This window comes from Engystomops pustulosus, chromosome 2, assembly GCF_040894005.1.
Source record: "Engystomops pustulosus chromosome 2, aEngPut4.maternal, whole genome shotgun sequence".
NCBI lineage: Eukaryota > Metazoa > Chordata > Amphibia > Anura > Leptodactylidae > Engystomops > Engystomops pustulosus.
The window spans coordinates 155,194,051-155,212,828 of record NC_092412.1 but is presented as its reverse complement, the minus strand read 5'-3'; the positions used below and the strand labels follow the sequence as shown (position 1 = coordinate 155,212,828).

Below are 18,778 nucleotides of genomic sequence, written 5' to 3'. Positions count from 1 at the left end.
TTCCTTATAGGCTCTGGTACAGAGCGCCGTTACCTTCGGTTAGGTCGCTATAGCAATGATGTCAGTGTAGCCTGAGTGTACGCTGATTGGCCGATCTCTGGGAGCTTTCAGGCTACACGGAAACGGCGCAGCAGCGTGTGCTGGACGGCGCAATATGGCGGCAGCGGCGGATGATGAGAAATTTGACGGTGTGCTGCTGGCTATGGCGCAGCAGCATGAGGGGGGCGTGCAGGAGGTGAGCGGCTGTGTACCTGGGCTCATGTATGACTGGGTGACTGGGCTCTTGTATAGCGCAGGAGATGGCCATGCTGCCTCATCCCCCGTACTACACATGGAGGACTGGTCTGCCTACTTCACCATATAACATCAGTAAATCCATGCACCCCTGGCAGATGACTAGGTCACTCCTGCGTCACTGGTTTCCTTCACGCTCCTCATTTTAGGAGAGTGTAACGGAAACTAAGCACACCCAGGTGAACGGAAAGGCTCAGTGACAGTGAACGGGATACAACCTTCCATTACAATTCTTTTATTCTTTTAAAATAGCAGAAAAAAAATGCATTATTTTATTTTTTTGTTGCTCTTTCAAAATGGAAGGATGAATAAAACCTGTCATTCACAGGTATAAACTAAACCCAATATGTATGATAGACCCAGGGTTGCACCGATACCAGAATTTTGAGTGCAATACGATACCTGGAAACCGATGCAATATTTTAAAGAAAAACAAAAAAGTATCTGACAGTTTAGGGTGTGGTCACATGGTGCCTTTATATTGCAGTTAGAAATGCAATGCAAACGTCTGGGGGCGGGGCTCAATCTGATCACATTTGCATTTCCTTTGAAACGCATGCGATCAGTACCGGTCACCAGGGATTTGCCAGGAGAAGCTTTAGTGCTTTATGACAGTGCAGTATATGTGTTGTAAAGGTTATCCTGGTAATGTTAATATAAAATACTATACTAAGCATAATTAAGGGCTCATGTAGACAAGTGTTTTTGATATCCATACACTATCTTTTTTTTGCTGATGGCAAATGGACCCACTGTTTCCTATGGGTCTGTCCACATATGCATTTTTTTCATGGACAGGCAGTAGGGAAAAAATAGAAGCATGCATTATTTTGTCTCGCTTGTCAATCGATCCGCAAAAATATGGAAGGCACATGCATAACATCCGTATGGAGACTTTTTTTTCTCAAATGTTGCTAGGCAACCAACTGGGCAGGGCAAGAAGTAGATCAGGAACCCATCAGCTTTTTTTGCATTTGTGAAAATAACGGATGGCGTACGGATACAATATGGACTGATCACCGAGATCACGTCCGCATTTTTTTGCAGATGCGGAGCAGACACGCCTGTCTGAATGACCCCCTATTATTTGTCTTATAAATTTTTATTCATTTAATTTAGCTACATTATATGTAAATAATAATAATTTGGTTATCGCTGAGAAAATCCCGCTCTATATACCAGTGCATGGAGCCTGTGTAACAGGGAAGCTCTTAGTTACATAACCTCCCATTGACAGCCAATAAGTCCATAGCTAGTGGATAGAGATTCTGTCCTGTACCTCTGGCAGGTGGAGTGGGGAGGTTTTGGGTTCAAATCTGGGATTGGGCATAAAATTATTTAATTGCATAGTTTAGAGCCTTGTGTCTGGGTAAGCCCTGGGAGATGTAGAGACCATATATGGACAGTTATGTTTCCCTGCTCATGTCTGCTCTATGGGAATCCTCTGCAGACAGAAACAAGAAGTCTGTAGAACAGTAGAAGTCAGACAGTACCGTTCTCACTTTGAAAGTATGGTACAAGTACTGAGATTTTGATGCATCGTGCAACCCTAGATAGCCCTGCTTTCCCCTAATTACAGATATTATGCAAAGAGTTTGTATGTTCTCTCCATGTTGTTTCCTCCGGTTTCCTTCCACACTCCAAAACATACAGAACCCCCTGTGAACGCCAGTAGTTCTGCCCTTGATGGGCCTTCATCAGCTCCACCTCCCGCTGACAATTATACCTGGCGTCATGGAGTCACTTTGTCATTCTTTTTTGTGCTGTGGTAATATACGCTCTACCCGATGCTCATTTTTATTACAACTTTTTTAAAAATTTACGCCAGAGAAGTTGAACGTCAGTATCCAGATGTTACTCTGCCGCTGTTTTATGGAGAAGCCGCAGGACGGCTGATTAGATTGTGAGCCCCATCGGGGACAGGGACTGATTTGGCTAGCTCTGTGCAGAGCTGCGTAATCTGTGTGCTATATAAATAAAGGAATTATTATTATATTGTTTTGTAAATTCTCAGATCTGCTTCAGCAGAGTTGTGTCCTATGCTGTTATCCTTTCACTGTGTAAAAATATTAATGTTTGGGTAATGAAGTTTTACAATTTTCCAATGTACTTACTGTATCAATTCCTCTAAAAAAAATAATAATAATTTGCTGAAAGTGTTAGGGTTAATGGGATGTAAACACAATGTTTATCTAGGTGTAAATGCAAATGAATTGTGTTTACAATGTGTTAACTAATGCTCCAACACAGCCTGTAATAACACTCCTCATTTCATTTATGCACTTTGGCCTTCTGATTTTCCCACTCTGTCATTTAAATATACAGAATAGGGCATGTGATGCAACCATTGGAAACATAAAATATTCAGGCACTGCTTTGCCATAGAGACTTGGAGAGATTAATAGTTATAATGCCAAATTTAAAAGTGTTACTTAAAACAGTGATACAATTGGTATATTGTGCCTAAAGAGAACTAGATCCTTGAAATATTTAATATTTGTATCTTGGTTGTCATTTAAATGAGCTGCTGGTAATGCCATTTAGAGAGATGCTTTACAGCAGCCACATGGACCATAGGTAGCAAACATCTGGCAATGGAATCTATGCATTTTTTTTTTGGGAAAAATATTTTTATTAGAGCCAATAGCGATACATTTACAGGTGAGGTAAGTCATTTTCCATGTTAACTAGTAACATACATTTTAGGCTCAGATTTTTCATTTTTAACTAACAAACAAAGAAACAAAAAAACAAAAAAAAACAAAAACAATAACATACAACTTATTCAGTAATCCCTGGGTACAATTTTTCATGAATTTGCGCTATGATAAATGTTCTGATCCATACTTTGCTGTAATATAGACCTTATGAGTCCAAAAACACATATTGAGGTGATGCTTTGTAATATATTGAATCTAGCCATAGATCCCAATTTTTATAAAATTTTTGTTGTTGGCCTTCATTGAAGGCTATTGATCTTTCCAGCACGCAGTTATTGTTAACCCTCCTAGTTAGCTCTTTAAAATTCGGGATTTTTTCAGTTTTCCATAGAGTAGCGATTAGTGTGATCGCTGTGACTGTAATATGGAATATAATTTGTCTTTCATTTGCTGCTAGTACTGCCAGCCCCACACCTAACAGTGCCAACTCTGGTGTGAGGACCACTGAAATTTTTAATATTACATTTAGTAAGATTTCAATCTGATGCCAAAATTCTTTTATAGTCGGGCACTCCCAAAAAACATGTAGCATCGTTCCTTTGGATTTATGACACCTCCAACATTCACTAGATGTATTAGGAAACATTCGTGCTAGGCGATCGGGAGTAAAATACCATCTATATAGTATCTTACGTCTGGCTTCTAAATGCATTACACAGCGAGATAGTTTGCTAGGAGTACGAAATATGTATTCCCACTCTTCTTTTTCTAAGTGAATATTTAGTTCTCTCTCCCAGTGTTTCACACATATTAAATCTCCCTCGTGGGAAAGCGTTTCTATCTCTTGATAGGCTATAGAAGTCCCTTTAGCTTTTTTCACTGGGTGAAAGAATTTTGATTCAAACATGCTTTTCTTTCCCAATAGTTCTTTGGGAACCTCTCCTAGGAAGTGTCTTATTCTTAAATATTTATATAAGTCCTGTCTTGGAATTTAAAATTTATCACAAATATCTGAGAATGCCATTAGATGGTCCTTTTCCCAAATTTCAGCAATTGTCGTTATCCCGAAATCTATGCATTTTTAAGCATGCTCTGTAGCTTGTACTGATTTGCACAGGATTTTGACACATTCATTGATCAGTTTTCTAGACCTGCTTTGACCTGTGCAGAGGTCAAGTTCCACGATGGCTGAGGTGGATAAGCTGTGTCCATCACCTAATAGTGGATCTTATGGTAGAGGTTTTGTCTTTTCATTGCAATTTTTTTTTTTTAATAGTTCCCCCTCAGTTGGCATAAAACTTGAAAAGTGCAGTGCAGGTGTCCCAGCTTAAATCTGTCACCACCCACCAGTAAAATCATTCCCCAAACCATTTCTGCCTGTCTGTGATGGGCCCCGCCCACTGGCATGTGGCTCTGCCTGCCACCACTTTGCCCCACCCATCGCGGGGCATGTGAAATGGTGAGAAGATCTGCAGTTTCCCACACAGTGCTCACTGTTTGCATATCAGAAGAAATGGCTGTAATTAATATAGTGGCTGTAACTAATAAAGTGCCATTATTTGTCAAATTATGGCTTCATGGTGTTACTGGCAAATGTGACCTGGGTAACAGATGAGTAGAACCTTAGTATATGACCCTTTTCTGCTTAACCTATTTTCTCTCTTTCTATTTCAGTTGATAAATACTTTTTTCAGTTTTCTAAGACGTAAAACGGATTTCTTTGTAGGCGGAGAAGCTGGAGCAGCTGAAAAGGTAAGGAAGCTAATTATAATTTGAGGCTTAAAGAACTTGGGTCTTTCAGTGGCAATAAATACAATGTTGTTTTTGCAGTTAATACACGAGGCTTTTAGCCAACACAACAAGCTAGCCTGTGCCGCTAGAGAACAGAAGGCAGCGGAGCAGCGAGAGCGCAATGCGGCAAAACGGGAGCAGGCGGCAAAAAGGGAGCAGGAGCAAGCAGCTAAACAGAAAGCAATGGAGCCTGGAGAGCCTCGAATCACAGAACTGACTGAGGAGGAGGCCGAAAAACTACAGAAAGAAATAGACCAGGTAGTGTGACTAAGGGGGCTGGGAAGAATTCTGGGTTACCTTCAAGGAACACAGCCTGTCAGACTGCAGTGTTGTCTACATTATAATATCTTTGACTAATGATGGACTTGAAGGGGTTCAGTTAGCCGTTACTTTTATTCCTATCATATTTATAAAGAGGTTAAAAGCACATTGCCAATAGGGATGTATTAGAAATTTCATACTGCTTGTAGCAGTTTGCACGTACGAGGGCAGTTCTATAAGTACCCGTGTTTGACGACAGAGGCCGTTCCTGAGGGAAGTTGGTGTTATCATTGTGTGCTGCCATCTATCAAACGACGGCAAAACATATTGCAGACTGATTGATTGGTTAGTTTGGATTTGGCAGCCATTTGAGTAAGACGTGTTTCGTGATTTTCGCTAAGATGGATCAAGAGCAGTATCGTTGGGTAATTCGCTTTTTGTTTTTGGATGGGAAAAAATGCGAGGAGATAAAAGCAAAGTTGGATGCTGTTTATGGGGACACTTCACCATCTAAGACCACAGTTAGATATTGGTTCAGCGAATATAAACGCGGGCGAACATCCGTTTTCCATGAGGAGTGACCAGGACGCCCGGCAGACGTGGTAACCGAGAAAAGCATTCAAAAAGTCCACGACATGATACTCGCTGATCAACAAACGAAAGTACGCAAAGTAACAGAGGGCGTAGGTGTGTTGACCGGAAAGGCAATTAATATTTTACATAAGTTGTCAATGATAAATTGTCGGCCTGATGGGTGCCGCGATTGCTCACAGTGGACAACAAGCCGATGCAGCTGTTCACTTCGAAGCAGTGTTTAGAGCAATTTGAGCGAGATCAAAAGGAGTTTTTGCGTCGAGTTATCACAGTTGATGAAACCTGGATTCATTATTACACACCAGAAACTAAGCAACAATCAAAACAATGGATTTCTCCTGGTGAATCGGTTCCAAAGAAGGTGAAAGACTGTCCCATCGGACAGAAAGGTCATGGCAACGATTTTTTGGGATACGAACAGCGTCATCCTCCATGGATTTTTTTTTTTTTTTTTTTTTTAGTAAAAGGAAGAACGATCACTGGACAATACTACAGTGAGTTATTGGACTGCTTCGACAAAAAACACGGTTGCAAGAGACATGGGCGCATTTGGAGAAAAAGAAGGTGCCGTTTCAACAAGGTAACACACCAGCACAATAATCTGGTGTTGTCGCCGCCAAACTGCATGAATTGCTGCCACACCCCTGTATTCACCCGATCTGGGGGAAAAAAAAATTAGCTCAAATGAGTAAGTCATCGCCAAGAGGCGTATTTTGGAGAGTTCAACAAATCCTATTTTTTGGAGGGGTTAAAAAAATGGCAGGAACGTTCGGAGAAGTGTATCTTTCTAAAAACAGACTATGTTGAAAATTTTTTTTTTAAAAAAATGGTGTCTTCATTTCTAACACGGGTATTATTGAACCGACCTCGTATGGCTATAAACAGCTTCCAGACATAAGATTCTGATTTACAATCCCTGGCATCTCACACCAGACAGCTATCTTGGTGTTTCTCTCACTCGGCTACCCATCCATGCGTAACACTCACAGCTCTCTCTGGCATCAAAAAGACCTTGTGATCAATCTTTTTTTATCTGTATATAAGTTTTTTTTTTTTTTTTTTTTGTGGATAGCAAAATTAATTTCAATGGACATGTGCACATGAATGTGTTTTTCACTGATGAGGCTGTAGAAAAGTCAGAGAATGTCCTATTCCTTGCCTGTGTTTACGGCCACTGATCCATTGTATGTGACCTGAGAGCAGCAGGGTTTGCAGGTAGCCTAACAGAGTATAAGGGAGGGGGTAGTGCCACAGTAGGGGACATGTTATCTTTGCTAGATAATGCCACTCGGCTAGAAGTCCAAATGTAGAAGAGGCTTCATTTTTCTAGTGATAATTTATTTATTTTCTATGTGGTTCCATTGTATTTGAGAAGAGATGCTGAGCATGTTAAATGGGTTGGCCATCTTTCTACTGAATATTTGAATACAGAAAGGTGCCAAGGTGGACGTGGCCAAGAGCTGCTCCTTTTCCCAGCACCTACACAGCTACACACACCACTTCCATCCTGACCACAGTGCACGTTCCCTATAAGGTTTATCTGGCCACTGGCATCTGTTTGATAATGGTGAGTAGCGGTCATCCCCTGTTATCATTCCAGTAACGACCATCCATTCCATCGTTCGCCTTCATCGGTGGTTAAAGATGGAATAACGAGGGAGAAGAGTAATATTGGGAGCTCCGGTCATAGTGAATAAAAACACTGTATCTCTATTGCATGGTAGAGAGTGGAGATTTTGAGTTCAAATCCCCAAAAAATAGAAGTTTTCTCATGATGTGGTTCTTGCTCTGCAGACAGCTTCTATTAAAAGGACTCCCTTTCTTCTGCCCCAGTTCTCCTCAGAGAATTCCCCTACACACAGCTACTATGGGATCTGTCCTCTGCAGGGGAGAGAATTCCCTGCTTGATTTCGGAGCAGGACGTATGCCAGGCTGTCAGCAGAGCCCATACCCCATTCTTACAGATAGAGTGCGTATCTAGGCCTTTTCACTTTCATAAAACATACAACAGAAACACTACAAAGTAAATTAATGTATGTGTGTGTATATTTTATGTTTTATACTCTTAAACTTTTTTTTTTTTTTTTGGGGCTGCTCTGAGAGACTTTTTGTATTAAAGCAAAAATAGGGGGGATTTTAAATTTTCTTAAAGGGGTTTTTTCACGAAGCAAGTTGGGCTTTCTCCACAGGATTGGATGGGGTCTCAGTAATGGTACCCAGCACTAGAATGGAGGTCCGATGCTCCCCTGGTGGCAGCACCGATATGGCCAAAGCACTCTAGGCGTCAAACTCTGTAAATATCCATCAACTCCATAGAGATGAACAGGGCAGCCTGGCCATGCACAACCAGCTGCTCTGGCCAGCTCGATGGCCCCCGTTCTAATGATCTGTGGCGGTTCCATCGCTGAGTTCCTAACCGATCAGCAAGTTGGGTCCTATCCTGTGGCATTGACAATTTATAAGGCTGTATTTGTTTACTGGTAATTTCAGTTCCCCAGGCTGCAGGAGACTTCGGCCGATAATCCTCCCCCCTTCATTTGTTTGACGGACTGTTGCCAGAAACTGGTCCCATCATTTGCAAATTCTCACCCTATGCAGTGCAATATGCTATTAAAGTGAGGACTGTAGAGGTACGCCCTGGCTGTATGGGACACAGATAAATAGATCTATAGATGTAGATCTATATATTGGTTGCAGGAGAGGGTTGAATGGATCCTCCAGTGACAAAGATTGACTTTGCTATAACTTATCTCCCCACACTTATCACTTTACTAATTCAGTGTCATTAAATCTTCTGCCCCTTTTCATGAAATCAAAGTCATTCCTGTGCACTGCCAGCTCCTGCTACACTCAGTTTCCACACAAACAACCTATATGCTCTCTCTGCTCTCCAGTCTGACATGAGCAGTCAGCTCAATGTTCCTCTGTATGGAGAAGCTGTGCTGACCAGGGGATTGTGGGAGATGTAGTCTTTTGGTAGAGGGAGGGGGCAACCATCTTGCAGTGATGCAGCAGTGAGCTGTGAAGGAAAACAAAGCATACATTGCAGGGTGGCGGTGTAAGATTGTTACTATAATATATGCAAAAGAACGGTTCCGTTTAAAAAAAACAAAAAAACATTTAGCGACTGGAGAGCCCCTTTAAGATAAGAATCTCATCTCTTCGGATTGTGGTTTTGTATTCTACAGAACCAGATATATTGGCATATAAAGAACAAGTTTGGAAAGGGATCGGTATAGAAGAGTCCAATTTCCATGTTTCTAGATACTAATGAGCTGGAAAAAAGTGACTTTCATAAGCCCATTTGCATGTCAATTTGAAGTGAATTTTGTAATGGGTATAAGAGCAAGTTTTAACATAAAAGAGGGAATTCTACAAAGGGTATTTCATACTCTACATGAGGGTGCTTGTAATTTGGTTGTGTAAAAGCTGGTGTCAGGTTCCTATTAACTTCTACCTTTTCAGTATAAGAAAATATTGTGAAAGATTAAGCAAAATTTTAATTCATTCTGGGTTGAATAACCACTATCATGGTCCTATTTGGTAAATTACCTATGTCTTCGAGTACACATTTATATAGGGAAGGCTGTCAGTAATTTTATTGGCTGCTCCTGCTCTGTAACAAGATTGGATTGCAAGTTTAAAGTGACAAGTTGCCTTCAAAGAAGGTATATGGCTACCGCATAAGTGGCAAAAGTCAGTGCAGTAAACGGTCATTATCACTATTTTCTATGTGTTTGCTTTTATTTCCAGAATAAAGCTAAAGAGAAAGAACTAGAGAAGATACAGAACGAAAAGGAAAAGCAGAAGGTAAAACTAAGAAGTTGCATAAAAACTAATTTTAAAAGTATGTATATAGGTGTATCCATTATCAACACATACTATAAAATGCCCGTAGTGGTAACAATGATGTAGTTAGCTAAAACATGGTGAGAGAAAATCAAATAATGAAAATAATATATGATGGGGGTTATTGCCTTCCTGACTTCGGACCATAGTACCGTATTTTCCGGACTATAAGGCGCACATAAAAGCCTTGGATTTCCTTAGAAATCCAAAGTGCGCCTTATAGTCCGGTGCGCCCTATGTATGGCGCAGGGCAGCGGACCCTACTTACATAGGTCCCTGCTACCGGAGACAGCAGATCTCCAGCGGGAACTGCAGACCACGCGGCACGAACAACTTCTGCCGCGTCGGTCTGCAGTTCCCGCTGGAGATCTGCTGTCTCGGGGACCTATGTAAGTATGGTCCGCTGCCATCCTCCCCCTCACCTTCCCCGCGTTCCGCATCTCGGCGTCGCGTCTCGTCCCGTCGGGTCTCCGTTCCGCCCCCGGACCTCCGCCACGCCCCCGACCCGCGCCTTATAGTCCGATGCGCCTTATATATGGAATTATTACATATATAAGGCGCATCGGACTAATGCGCCTTATATTCCGGTGCGCCTAATGGCCCGGAAAATACGGTAACTCATGATTCTGCCAGATATTTTCTGCAGTCACATGTCTCTAGGGTCAACCTATTTGTCTGTAGTAGTTATTTACCAGAAATGGGAGAAGTTGTGACAACCACTTGTCTCTACATCTACAGCTCACACATAATTTAGAAGGTGTTCTTGCTACTTTTTGCATTGCTCTCTTCCTCCTTTGATAGTGTACCTAGGATTGATCCTCATGACACATTACCTTTAAAAAAAAAAAATACAAAAAATTATTTTCAGTATTATGTGCCCTAAATGATGACATTAAAAATACAAATTGTCTTTAAAATTGCCTAATTTAATCTTTATACCTTACATGTTCTGTAGAATGGTGGTGATGAGGAGGACAATGAGGAGGAGGAAGATGAGAAAGACAAGGGGAAACTCAAGCCTAACTCGGGCAATGGAGCAGATCTTCCCAGCTATCGCTGGACACAGACCCTTTCTGAAGTGGATGTAAGTATGAGGGTTCTAGAGATATGCATCTAGCTAAAACAGTGATATACTGTATAGAGTCATTGTTTCTATAGGTCAATTTAATCATTTGCCTGGATTTTTCTCTTTCACCCTCCTCAGTTGGTTATCCCATTCCCAATTTCCTTCCGCCTAAAGAGTAAAGATGTTGTGGTGGATATTCGTAGGCGAAAGCTTTCTATTGGGCTTAAAGGTCAAAAGCCTGTGCTGGATGGTGAACTTTACAATGAGATCAAGGTTGAAGAATGTTCTTGGTTAATAGAAGATGGCAAGGTCGTGACCGTGCATCTAGAAAAGGTGACAATGAGAATTTTCGCTCTAAATTGTATCCTGTACTTGTGTATCTTCCTTGCTGATCTACACTGCTCAAAAAAATAAAGGGAACACACAAATAACACATCCTAGATCTGAGTGAATGAAATAGTCTCATTGAATACTTTGTTCTGTACAAAGTTGAATGTGCTGACAACAAAATCACAAATTATCAATGGAAATAAAATTATTAACCAATGGAGGCCTGGATTTGGAGTCGCCCACAAAATTAAAGTGGAAAAAAACACTACATGCTGATCTAACTTTGTTGGAATGTCCTTAAAACAAATCAAAATAAGGCTCAGTATTGTGTGTGGCCTCCACGTGCCTGTTTGACCTCTGTACAACGCCTCACCGTGCTCCTGATAAGGTTCCGGATGGTCTCCTGAGGGATCTCCTTCCCTACCTGGACTATAGTATCCACCAACTCCCGGACAGTCTGTGGTGCAACGTGACATTGGTGGATGGAGCGAGACATGATGTCGCAGATGTGCTCAATCGTATTCAGGTCTGGGGAATTAGCAGGCCAGTCCATAGCTTTAATGCCATAATCTTCAATGCCAACTGCTGACACACTCCAGCCACATGAGGTCTAGAATTGTCCTGCATTAGGAGGGGTCTGAGGATCTCCTCTCTCCACCTATTGGCAGTCAAGCTACCGCTGAGCACATGGAGGGTTGTGTGACCCTCAAAAGAATTGCCACCTCACACCATTACTGACCCACTGCCAAACTGGTCATACTGAAGGATGTTTTAGGCAGCAGATTGCTCTCAATGACCTTTCCAGACTGTCACAAAGGACAAATTGGCCAATCCTTATGTTTTCTGGCAAATGCTAGGTGTCCTGCATGATGTTGGGCTGTGAGCACAACCCTAATCTGTGGACGTCGGGTCATTCCATTCTCATGGAGTCGGTTATTAAATGCACATGCACATTTGTGGCGGCTGGAGGTCATTTTGCAGGACTGTGGCATTGCTCCTCCTGTTCCTCCTTGCACAAAGTCAGAGGTATATGTCCTGCTGCTTAGTCGTTGCCCTCCTACGGCCCCCTTTACATCTCCTGGTGTACTAGCCTGTGAAATGGATTGTCAATCAGTGAACAGTTACTTGGAGTAATATTGTGTTGTTTAAGTGTTCCTTTTATTTGAGCAGTGTATAAAACCGTTGCTAAAGGCTTGTTACAGCATTCCATTACTTCAAAGGAGCCGTCATAGAAACTTTATTTTTTCTGGGCCCCAAAGAACTTATACTTACCTCAGGCCTTGCGTCACTGCTGGTCCCTATTGATATACAGGGAATCAGCAGTGATTTCATGTTGATGTGGCCATTATTGGGCTGTAGGTGAGCATGCAATGCTAATGTGCAGTTACCAGTGAGCTTCTGTATGCTAACAGGTCACTAGTGACGAGAGGTGGTATGCTGGTCCGAGGTTTTTACATCACTTGGGGTCCATTAAAAAAAATCACAATCCCAGACAACCCCTTAGACGATACACAATTATTTTTTTATGTAATAAAACAGATACACTTAGGTTATGTCAGAAAATATACCTTATATACTCGAGTATAAGCCAAGTTTTTGTGCTGAAAATTCCCCACTTTGCTTATTCTCGGGTATATAAAAAAAATAAACTCCGTACTCATAATTCCGACGGCCCGGGCAGCTCTTCTTTATCTTCATGCCGCAGGTCCACGACAGCTCCGGCAAACTATACCCTTACAGGGGGCTGGCTATATACTACAGGGGGCTTGCTGGCTATATATACTGGGAGGCTGTGACTAGTGCATTTCCTACCCTCGGCTTATACTAGACTCAATAGGTTTTCCCAGTTTTTGGTGGTAAAATTAGGTGCCTCGGTTTATACTCGGGTTGGCTTATGGTACCGTATATATACTCGAGTATATCAACAATTTTATAATTAAACAATTAATTTATATTCACTGCATATGCTACATGTAGTAAAAATTAGCAAATTTCCTGTCGGTACATTTGGACGTGATAAGGTGAGGTGTTTCCTTGTTATGGGATCCAGTCTGAACTAGAGTAGTGAGCCATTGCAATTTACAAGTCATTGCATGGAAAAGCTCCACAATTTTAGGTGATATGAAATGCCATCCTTTATTTACTGTTTCACTATATAGCAATTTTGCAGATTCTTGGTCTACTTGCTGAACACAAATCTTTTGTAGATTAACACGATGGAATGGTGGAGTCGTGTTATCAAGACAGAGCCGGAAATTAATACTAAGAAAATAAATCCTGAAAACTCTAAGGTACACAGAAAATGTAAAACTTATGCTCATATCCACATATTTCTTTTGTCACATATTGCTACCTTAAAGATGTATCTGTATTCTAGCTCTCTGATTTAGATGGAGAAACTCGCAGTATGGTGGAGAAAATGATGTATGATCAGAGGCAGAAATCTATGGGTCTTCCCACTTCAGATGAACAGAAAAAACAGGACATCTTGAAAAAGTGAGTTGCATTGGAATATAAAACCAATGGTTTTACATTCCGGTTATTATTCAGAAGTGGTAAAATAGTTTGTTTGACAAAGATATATTAAAGCGGTTGTCTTGTTACTAGTTAAAAAAAAAAAAAAAAGCTTCTCCTGTTGGGGGGTGGAGACACTGGCTGTTGAGGGCTCCTTAGTTGTTCCTCAGGCTCACTCGCAGAAATGTTAGCCTTTTAGCTTTCATGCACAGTAAAAAACAAAAACAGATCCTGCTTGTGAAGATATGCACCAGCATGTCGGTGTGCTTGTTTTAAAATCCTTCATCCTGGTGCTAGATGACCTTTAAGTCTGATCACTCGGGAGCCACAGGTTTCTATGGACCAGTGGTTTAGAGTGTCAAATCGCCAAATATCTCTATCCGGTCCCACAATAAAAAGAACAAACACTTCTATTGATCCTGGATAGCTGCGGTCTCTGCTTGCATAGTTCTTCACTGAAGATGATGTTGTACACCCCAACTTCACTGCACATGTGCTGTGATATTGGCTTTACATAATTAATCTGGCACCCACTGGTGGTCTTAAGTTCCTGCAATGGAACATTGGATATTGTGGATCACATCTGGTTGGGGTGACTGCATGGCCAAGCATCTGTGACCGGGATTTAAAAAAAAAAAAAAAAGAAAAACTGTAGACTTTAGTAAAGATGTAGACTTTATTAACAAAAATTTCTCTTTCACTCACTGCGTTAATTGAATCTTAAATCATAACAGTTACATAGAGAACGATTTGACAAGCTCTGTGGAATCTGTGTGCGCTATATAAGGAATTATTATTAAGGTTTTTTTTTTTTTTTTTCTTAAGGTTCATGGAACAGCACCCAGAAATGGATTTTTCAAAAGCCAAATTTAGCTAACTCTTCAATAGAGAAATCCTCACGGTTTTGCGGATAAACCTACAGCACAGCAACAATTCACAATCTGTTGTCTGTGAAACGTTACTAGGGACATGTTGAAGCAGTGTTTTGAGGAACACCTTATCAAATGTCTGAACAAGGCCTTAAGTGTGATTCCTGCTTGGATAACATGAGAGAATGCAATATTGGCTTGTGCTTATCCATGTAATATCATGGCCCCAAGTATGACACATAGAGAGATTGGGCTGAGCTTAAAATAAAGAAATTTGTGTATGTGTTTCATTTATTATTCAATGTGGAGTCAGTTGGTCTTTGCAATCAATCATGACATGTAATTATAGTGTGTAAAAATACATACCCTCAGTTCAAACAAAAAGGTTGTTGTGGTGGAATAACTCGTGAAATACACATCTGGTCAAAAAAACTACAAATAGGTTAAACATATCAAAAATCAATCCAATGATACTAAATTTTACTCCTACCCCTGCCCACTGAGGGTCGGGGGTAGAGGTCATCTTTAAAATCTTGAATAGGAGCCTTTTTTTTTTTTTTCCTCCTTCAGGTTCCCCAGGAAAAAGTACGCTGATTGAAACCACGATTCAAGTCTTTTTGATTGACATATGGTGCTGTAATTGTCGAAAATAAACAATGGTTAAAAATGTAGATATCTTGAGAAATACTCATCGGATTGAAAAGAAATAAAATATATATTAATCTATCCAATGATTCTAAAGTTGACCCTGTATTTTCACTTCACTGTCTCACACATTGGAGAGCTTGATTAACTTACAGGAAATCTACCACTAGAATCAAGGACTTTAAACCAAGCACACATACATCTGTGTGTGCCCCCTCTGGATGGTTCCACTTTTTTAAAGCCTCTTAAGCTTTCAAAATTATGAGCCTGAGAGACTTCAGGCTTTGTTAACATCATTTGCATAATTAAATATTTTTTTTTTTTAAATCCAAGAAATAAGAATAGAGTAGATCTTACTGGTGGGGGCACACTCCAACATGTAAGTGTGCTTGGTTTACAATCCTTGATCCTGGTATTTTTCTTGTTGCTTAAAAAGTTTTCAAATATCTAAAGCTCTACAATAAGTGCTTGAATTTTAGAATTTGTTTGGATAATATTTTAGAAAAATAGTGCATACATCTATTTTTGGATCTGATGTGTATTTATTTCAATAACCCCTTTTTCAACATTTTTGCACACATTTTAATTTTTGGCAATTAAAGCACAGTCTGTCACCAAACTTATCCACACACTTGTATATTTCTATTTATATATTTGAGTAGCATGTTTATGCTTTGATCACTTTTGCAAGTCAGAGAAATCCACAGTAGTAGCACATCATATCCTTTTTATTATTGTATAGAGGTGGTTTCACAAGATAGGGTGCTCACCTTGACGCTATCTCTACCTGCTACCAAACGATTTGTAGATACTACACTTGAGTCGTGGCGCCCTGTGTCTCCCTATCCTTGTAGTGTGAACAAATATTGTCCATACCAGATCCTATGTTTATGCTTTGTAAGGATTATGAATAGCAGAGAAATTGAAATAGTGCCCCCTTTTGTTTTGGAGCTGTGAATAGTGATTGATTATTTCAGTTGAACACCAGACAGAGTACAAGACATTATTTTATTTTGTATACTTTTAACTATAACATTAACACATGGGAAGAAAAGCAACCTCTCAGCTCTCCAAATATCCTCTTATTTAGAATAATCTACAGCAGCATTTCTCAATTTAAGGCCAAGGAATCCTTAACTGTTGGATTTTATGCAGATATTCCTTAAAAAAAAAAAAAAAAAGTTGTACCGAGATGCAATACTTCACAAAGGCCAGAGGGAAGTGTGGCACTGTTAAAGTAGCCATGTCTGTCTGAGGAACTACCATCTATCCAACTTTGTAAGTTTTAGTAACTACCTGTATTCTTCAGTCTGTAAAAATTCTCGAACCTCTTATAACATAGGATCAACACAATGCCAAGTTCCAACTCCTAGAAGTTCCCTTTGTTAATATGTGTCCATGCCCAGTCTGATACTGTAATAATACATTACCCCCTGTCAACGCTTAAGGACTTTGTAAATTTACAACTAGTGGAAACAATTTCTTGGAAGAAAGGACAATGCAGGGGTTTTAGGAAATAATGCTTCAATTGCTGAATATCAGAGAATAGATTATAATACTCCCTCCAGTTTTGGCAATTGTGATAGTATATGTAATGAGCTGTTACATAATTCTATTATCAAAATTAGCTCTTATTTTACTAACCAACTAGAAGATAGAAACATGGAGGCCTACGCTGATATATCTTTGGTCAACCACATCTCTACCCTTCCATAGTTTATACAATTCTATACATGCAGATAATTCACAGCTTGACCTTCTGTTGTCTCATGTAACATCTTCAATGGTAAGCAATAAAGCATATAAATTCCTCCATTGAATATTAAAGTTTCACCACTTATAGAAGAAAGCAGAAATAGAAAACAAACTTTCATCTGTGAATTCACTTTAAATCTAAAATTGGGCAACAGGTCATTGTTCAATTTAGAAGTCTCTTATATGTAAAAAGTCTTAATGGGCCTGGATGACACTCCACCATCAGCTCGACTTGTAAGGTTCAATCTTGCATCAACAGTAAACCTTCAGTAATGGAGCGCCTGAAGAGTCCGTTTCTGTGTCTGGCAGGGAATCCTCTTTCTGGAAGGTAGATCCTGAAGGAATAGGAAATACAAGTTTGTATCAGATGTTAAAGGATATCTGTCAGGTAGGAGTCATGGAGATCTGTTTAATCAAGTGTTTTTTAAATTCCAGATCTGTTGCACAGCCCCTCCCTCTGCTGCAGCAGGCTTCTGTTTAGATACCACAGCAGGGACAGAGCTAGGGTGCAGTTTCAATGTAGAGATCTGAAAACAGCAATTTAAAATTAAACCTTCAGTGCTCCAGGTCCAGTAGCAAACCTGGAACCATGTTGTGCCCCCCCCCCCCTTTTTCTGACCTCTTCTTCCTAGTGACTCAATCTTTAAAATAGGCCATTGACTCCTTTCTCCCTCCAATTACTGGCAGCAACTCACTACCACATATGGTATGACAATCTGGATATAATTTTGAAAAGTAAAAAAATTTCTGCTTTCCAGGCAAATGTTTCTTCCATATTTTCTTTTGCATTCCCCATTAGTACAATGGTCTTCATAAGTGGCAAAGCCACACAGTGTACACCCTGTACCATGTAAGCTTTCTTTGAACAGCCGTTCGAGGGGGCATACTTCTTTGTGGGATGTGTGGAAATTGCTCAACTGGAAGCCCAGATTCTGGATCTAGATAAGCAAGGGTCAAGGCTGCGGGCAATTGACAATATGGAGCAAAGTTTGCTACTCCTGGAGCAGAAACTCTGAGGAAGATGGGTGTGGGGATGGAAGGATGGAGGTGCAGAGTGAGGGGGCAGCTAGTTGGGTAACATGTAGAAGGCGGGGTAGAGGGAAGAGTTGTAGGGAGTCCAGTCCTGATCTGGTGCACCCCAATAAATTTGCCAGGCTGGCGGATCAGGGGAATATAAAGCTGGAAAAAGACGCAAGTCTAACCTTTAACAATTAAATGTTTTATCCCCATAACCAGTGATATTCTTTGCTCTCCAGAAAGTCATCCAGGCCTCTCTTGAACATGTACATAGAGTCCGCCATAACAACCTCCTGTGTTCCATAGTCTCACTGCTCTTACAGTAAAGAACCATTGTCTATGGTGATGGTAGAACCTTCTCTCCTAGAAGATGCCCCATTGTTCTGATCATAGGCCTAGGTACAAAAAGATCTTTGGAGAGATCCTTGTACTGCTCGTTCAGGTATTTGTACATTGTAAAGAGGTCCACCCCTAAAGCAGTCTCTCTAAACTGAATAATCCCAAATTTTGGAATCTGCCGTATTCTAGTCCCCCCATTCCCCTTATAACCTTGGTTGCTCTCCTCTGCACCTATTCCAGTTAAAATATGTGTGTACAGTTTTGGGCACCAAAGGACATATTAGCTCAGGGGTAGCAAGACATGGCTTCTAGCAACCAGGGAACTGTCTGCTCCAGGGGGATGGGAGCACAGGCAATGTCAGACAGGTGCTGGTAGTGGGAAATTTCTATTAGGGAAACAGGCAGGGCAATTGGGGCAAGGCCCTCAAAAGTAGGTTTCTCTGTACCTGTACTACACTAGAAATGCAGTGGAGTAAAGTGCTCAAAAGTTGGTGTAGGAAGGAGGGCTTTGGGTTCATGGAGAACTGGGCCGCCTTTGACGTCGGCTACAGGCTTTACACAGCAGGGATGGGCTGCACCTCATTAGGGAAGGGTACAGCTGTTTTGGGGGACAAATGGCCAGAAGTTTGGAAGAGTGTTTAAACTAGAGACTTGTGGGCAACTAAAATTTGTGCAGAGCAAGAAGACAGTGTACATAGGGTTCTAGGAAGAGTCATAGTACATGAGGGAGGAAGGAGGGCTGGGAGAAGAATAGGGATAGGTAAAATATAAAGTCATGTACACAAATACCAGTA

General features: G+C 40.8%; 2 protein-coding genes across 11 annotated transcripts in view; one reads left to right on the top strand and one right to left on the bottom strand.

Annotated features, from left to right (window-relative positions):
- The first annotated feature begins 33 nt into the window (after positions 1-33).
- On the top strand, positions 34-14,518 carry NUDC (nuclear distribution C, dynein complex regulator). Its single transcript, XM_072137038.1, has 9 exons — positions 34-235; positions 4,629-4,706; positions 4,785-5,003; positions 9,354-9,410; positions 10,405-10,533; positions 10,654-10,848; positions 13,053-13,136; positions 13,223-13,341; positions 14,185-14,518. Exons 1-9 carry the CDS (start codon positions 155-157, stop codon positions 14,234-14,236), a joined length of 1,014 nt encoding a protein of 337 aa, XP_071993139.1. The 5' UTR covers positions 34-154; the 3' UTR covers positions 14,237-14,518.
- KDF1 (keratinocyte differentiation factor 1) overlaps positions 14,227-18,778 on the bottom strand; it is a 19,995-nt gene continuing 15,443 nt past the window's right edge. For all 10 annotated transcript variants that reach the window (XM_072137030.1, XM_072137029.1, XM_072137035.1 and 7 more), the window contains one exon: positions 14,227-16,963. In XM_072137030.1, the coding sequence (XP_071993131.1) occupies positions 16,881-16,963 (83 nt within the window). In that variant the 3' untranslated portion in view covers positions 14,227-16,880. The remainder of the gene's footprint in view (positions 16,964-18,778) is intronic.

Bases quoted from the DNA above. Each gene is read 5' to 3' on its own strand.
- NUDC (XM_072137038.1), top strand. From the start codon at position 155: ATGGCGGCAGCGGCGGATGATGAGAAATTTGACGGTGTGCTGCTGGCT. The intron at 236-4,628 runs GTGAGCGGCTGT...TTTCTATTTCAG, and splicing joins ATGAGGGGGGCGTGCAGGAG to TTGATAAATACTTTTTTCAG. The intron at 10,849-13,052 runs GTGACAATGAGA...AATCTTTTGTAG, and splicing joins TGACCGTGCATCTAGAAAAG to ATTAACACGATGGAATGGTG.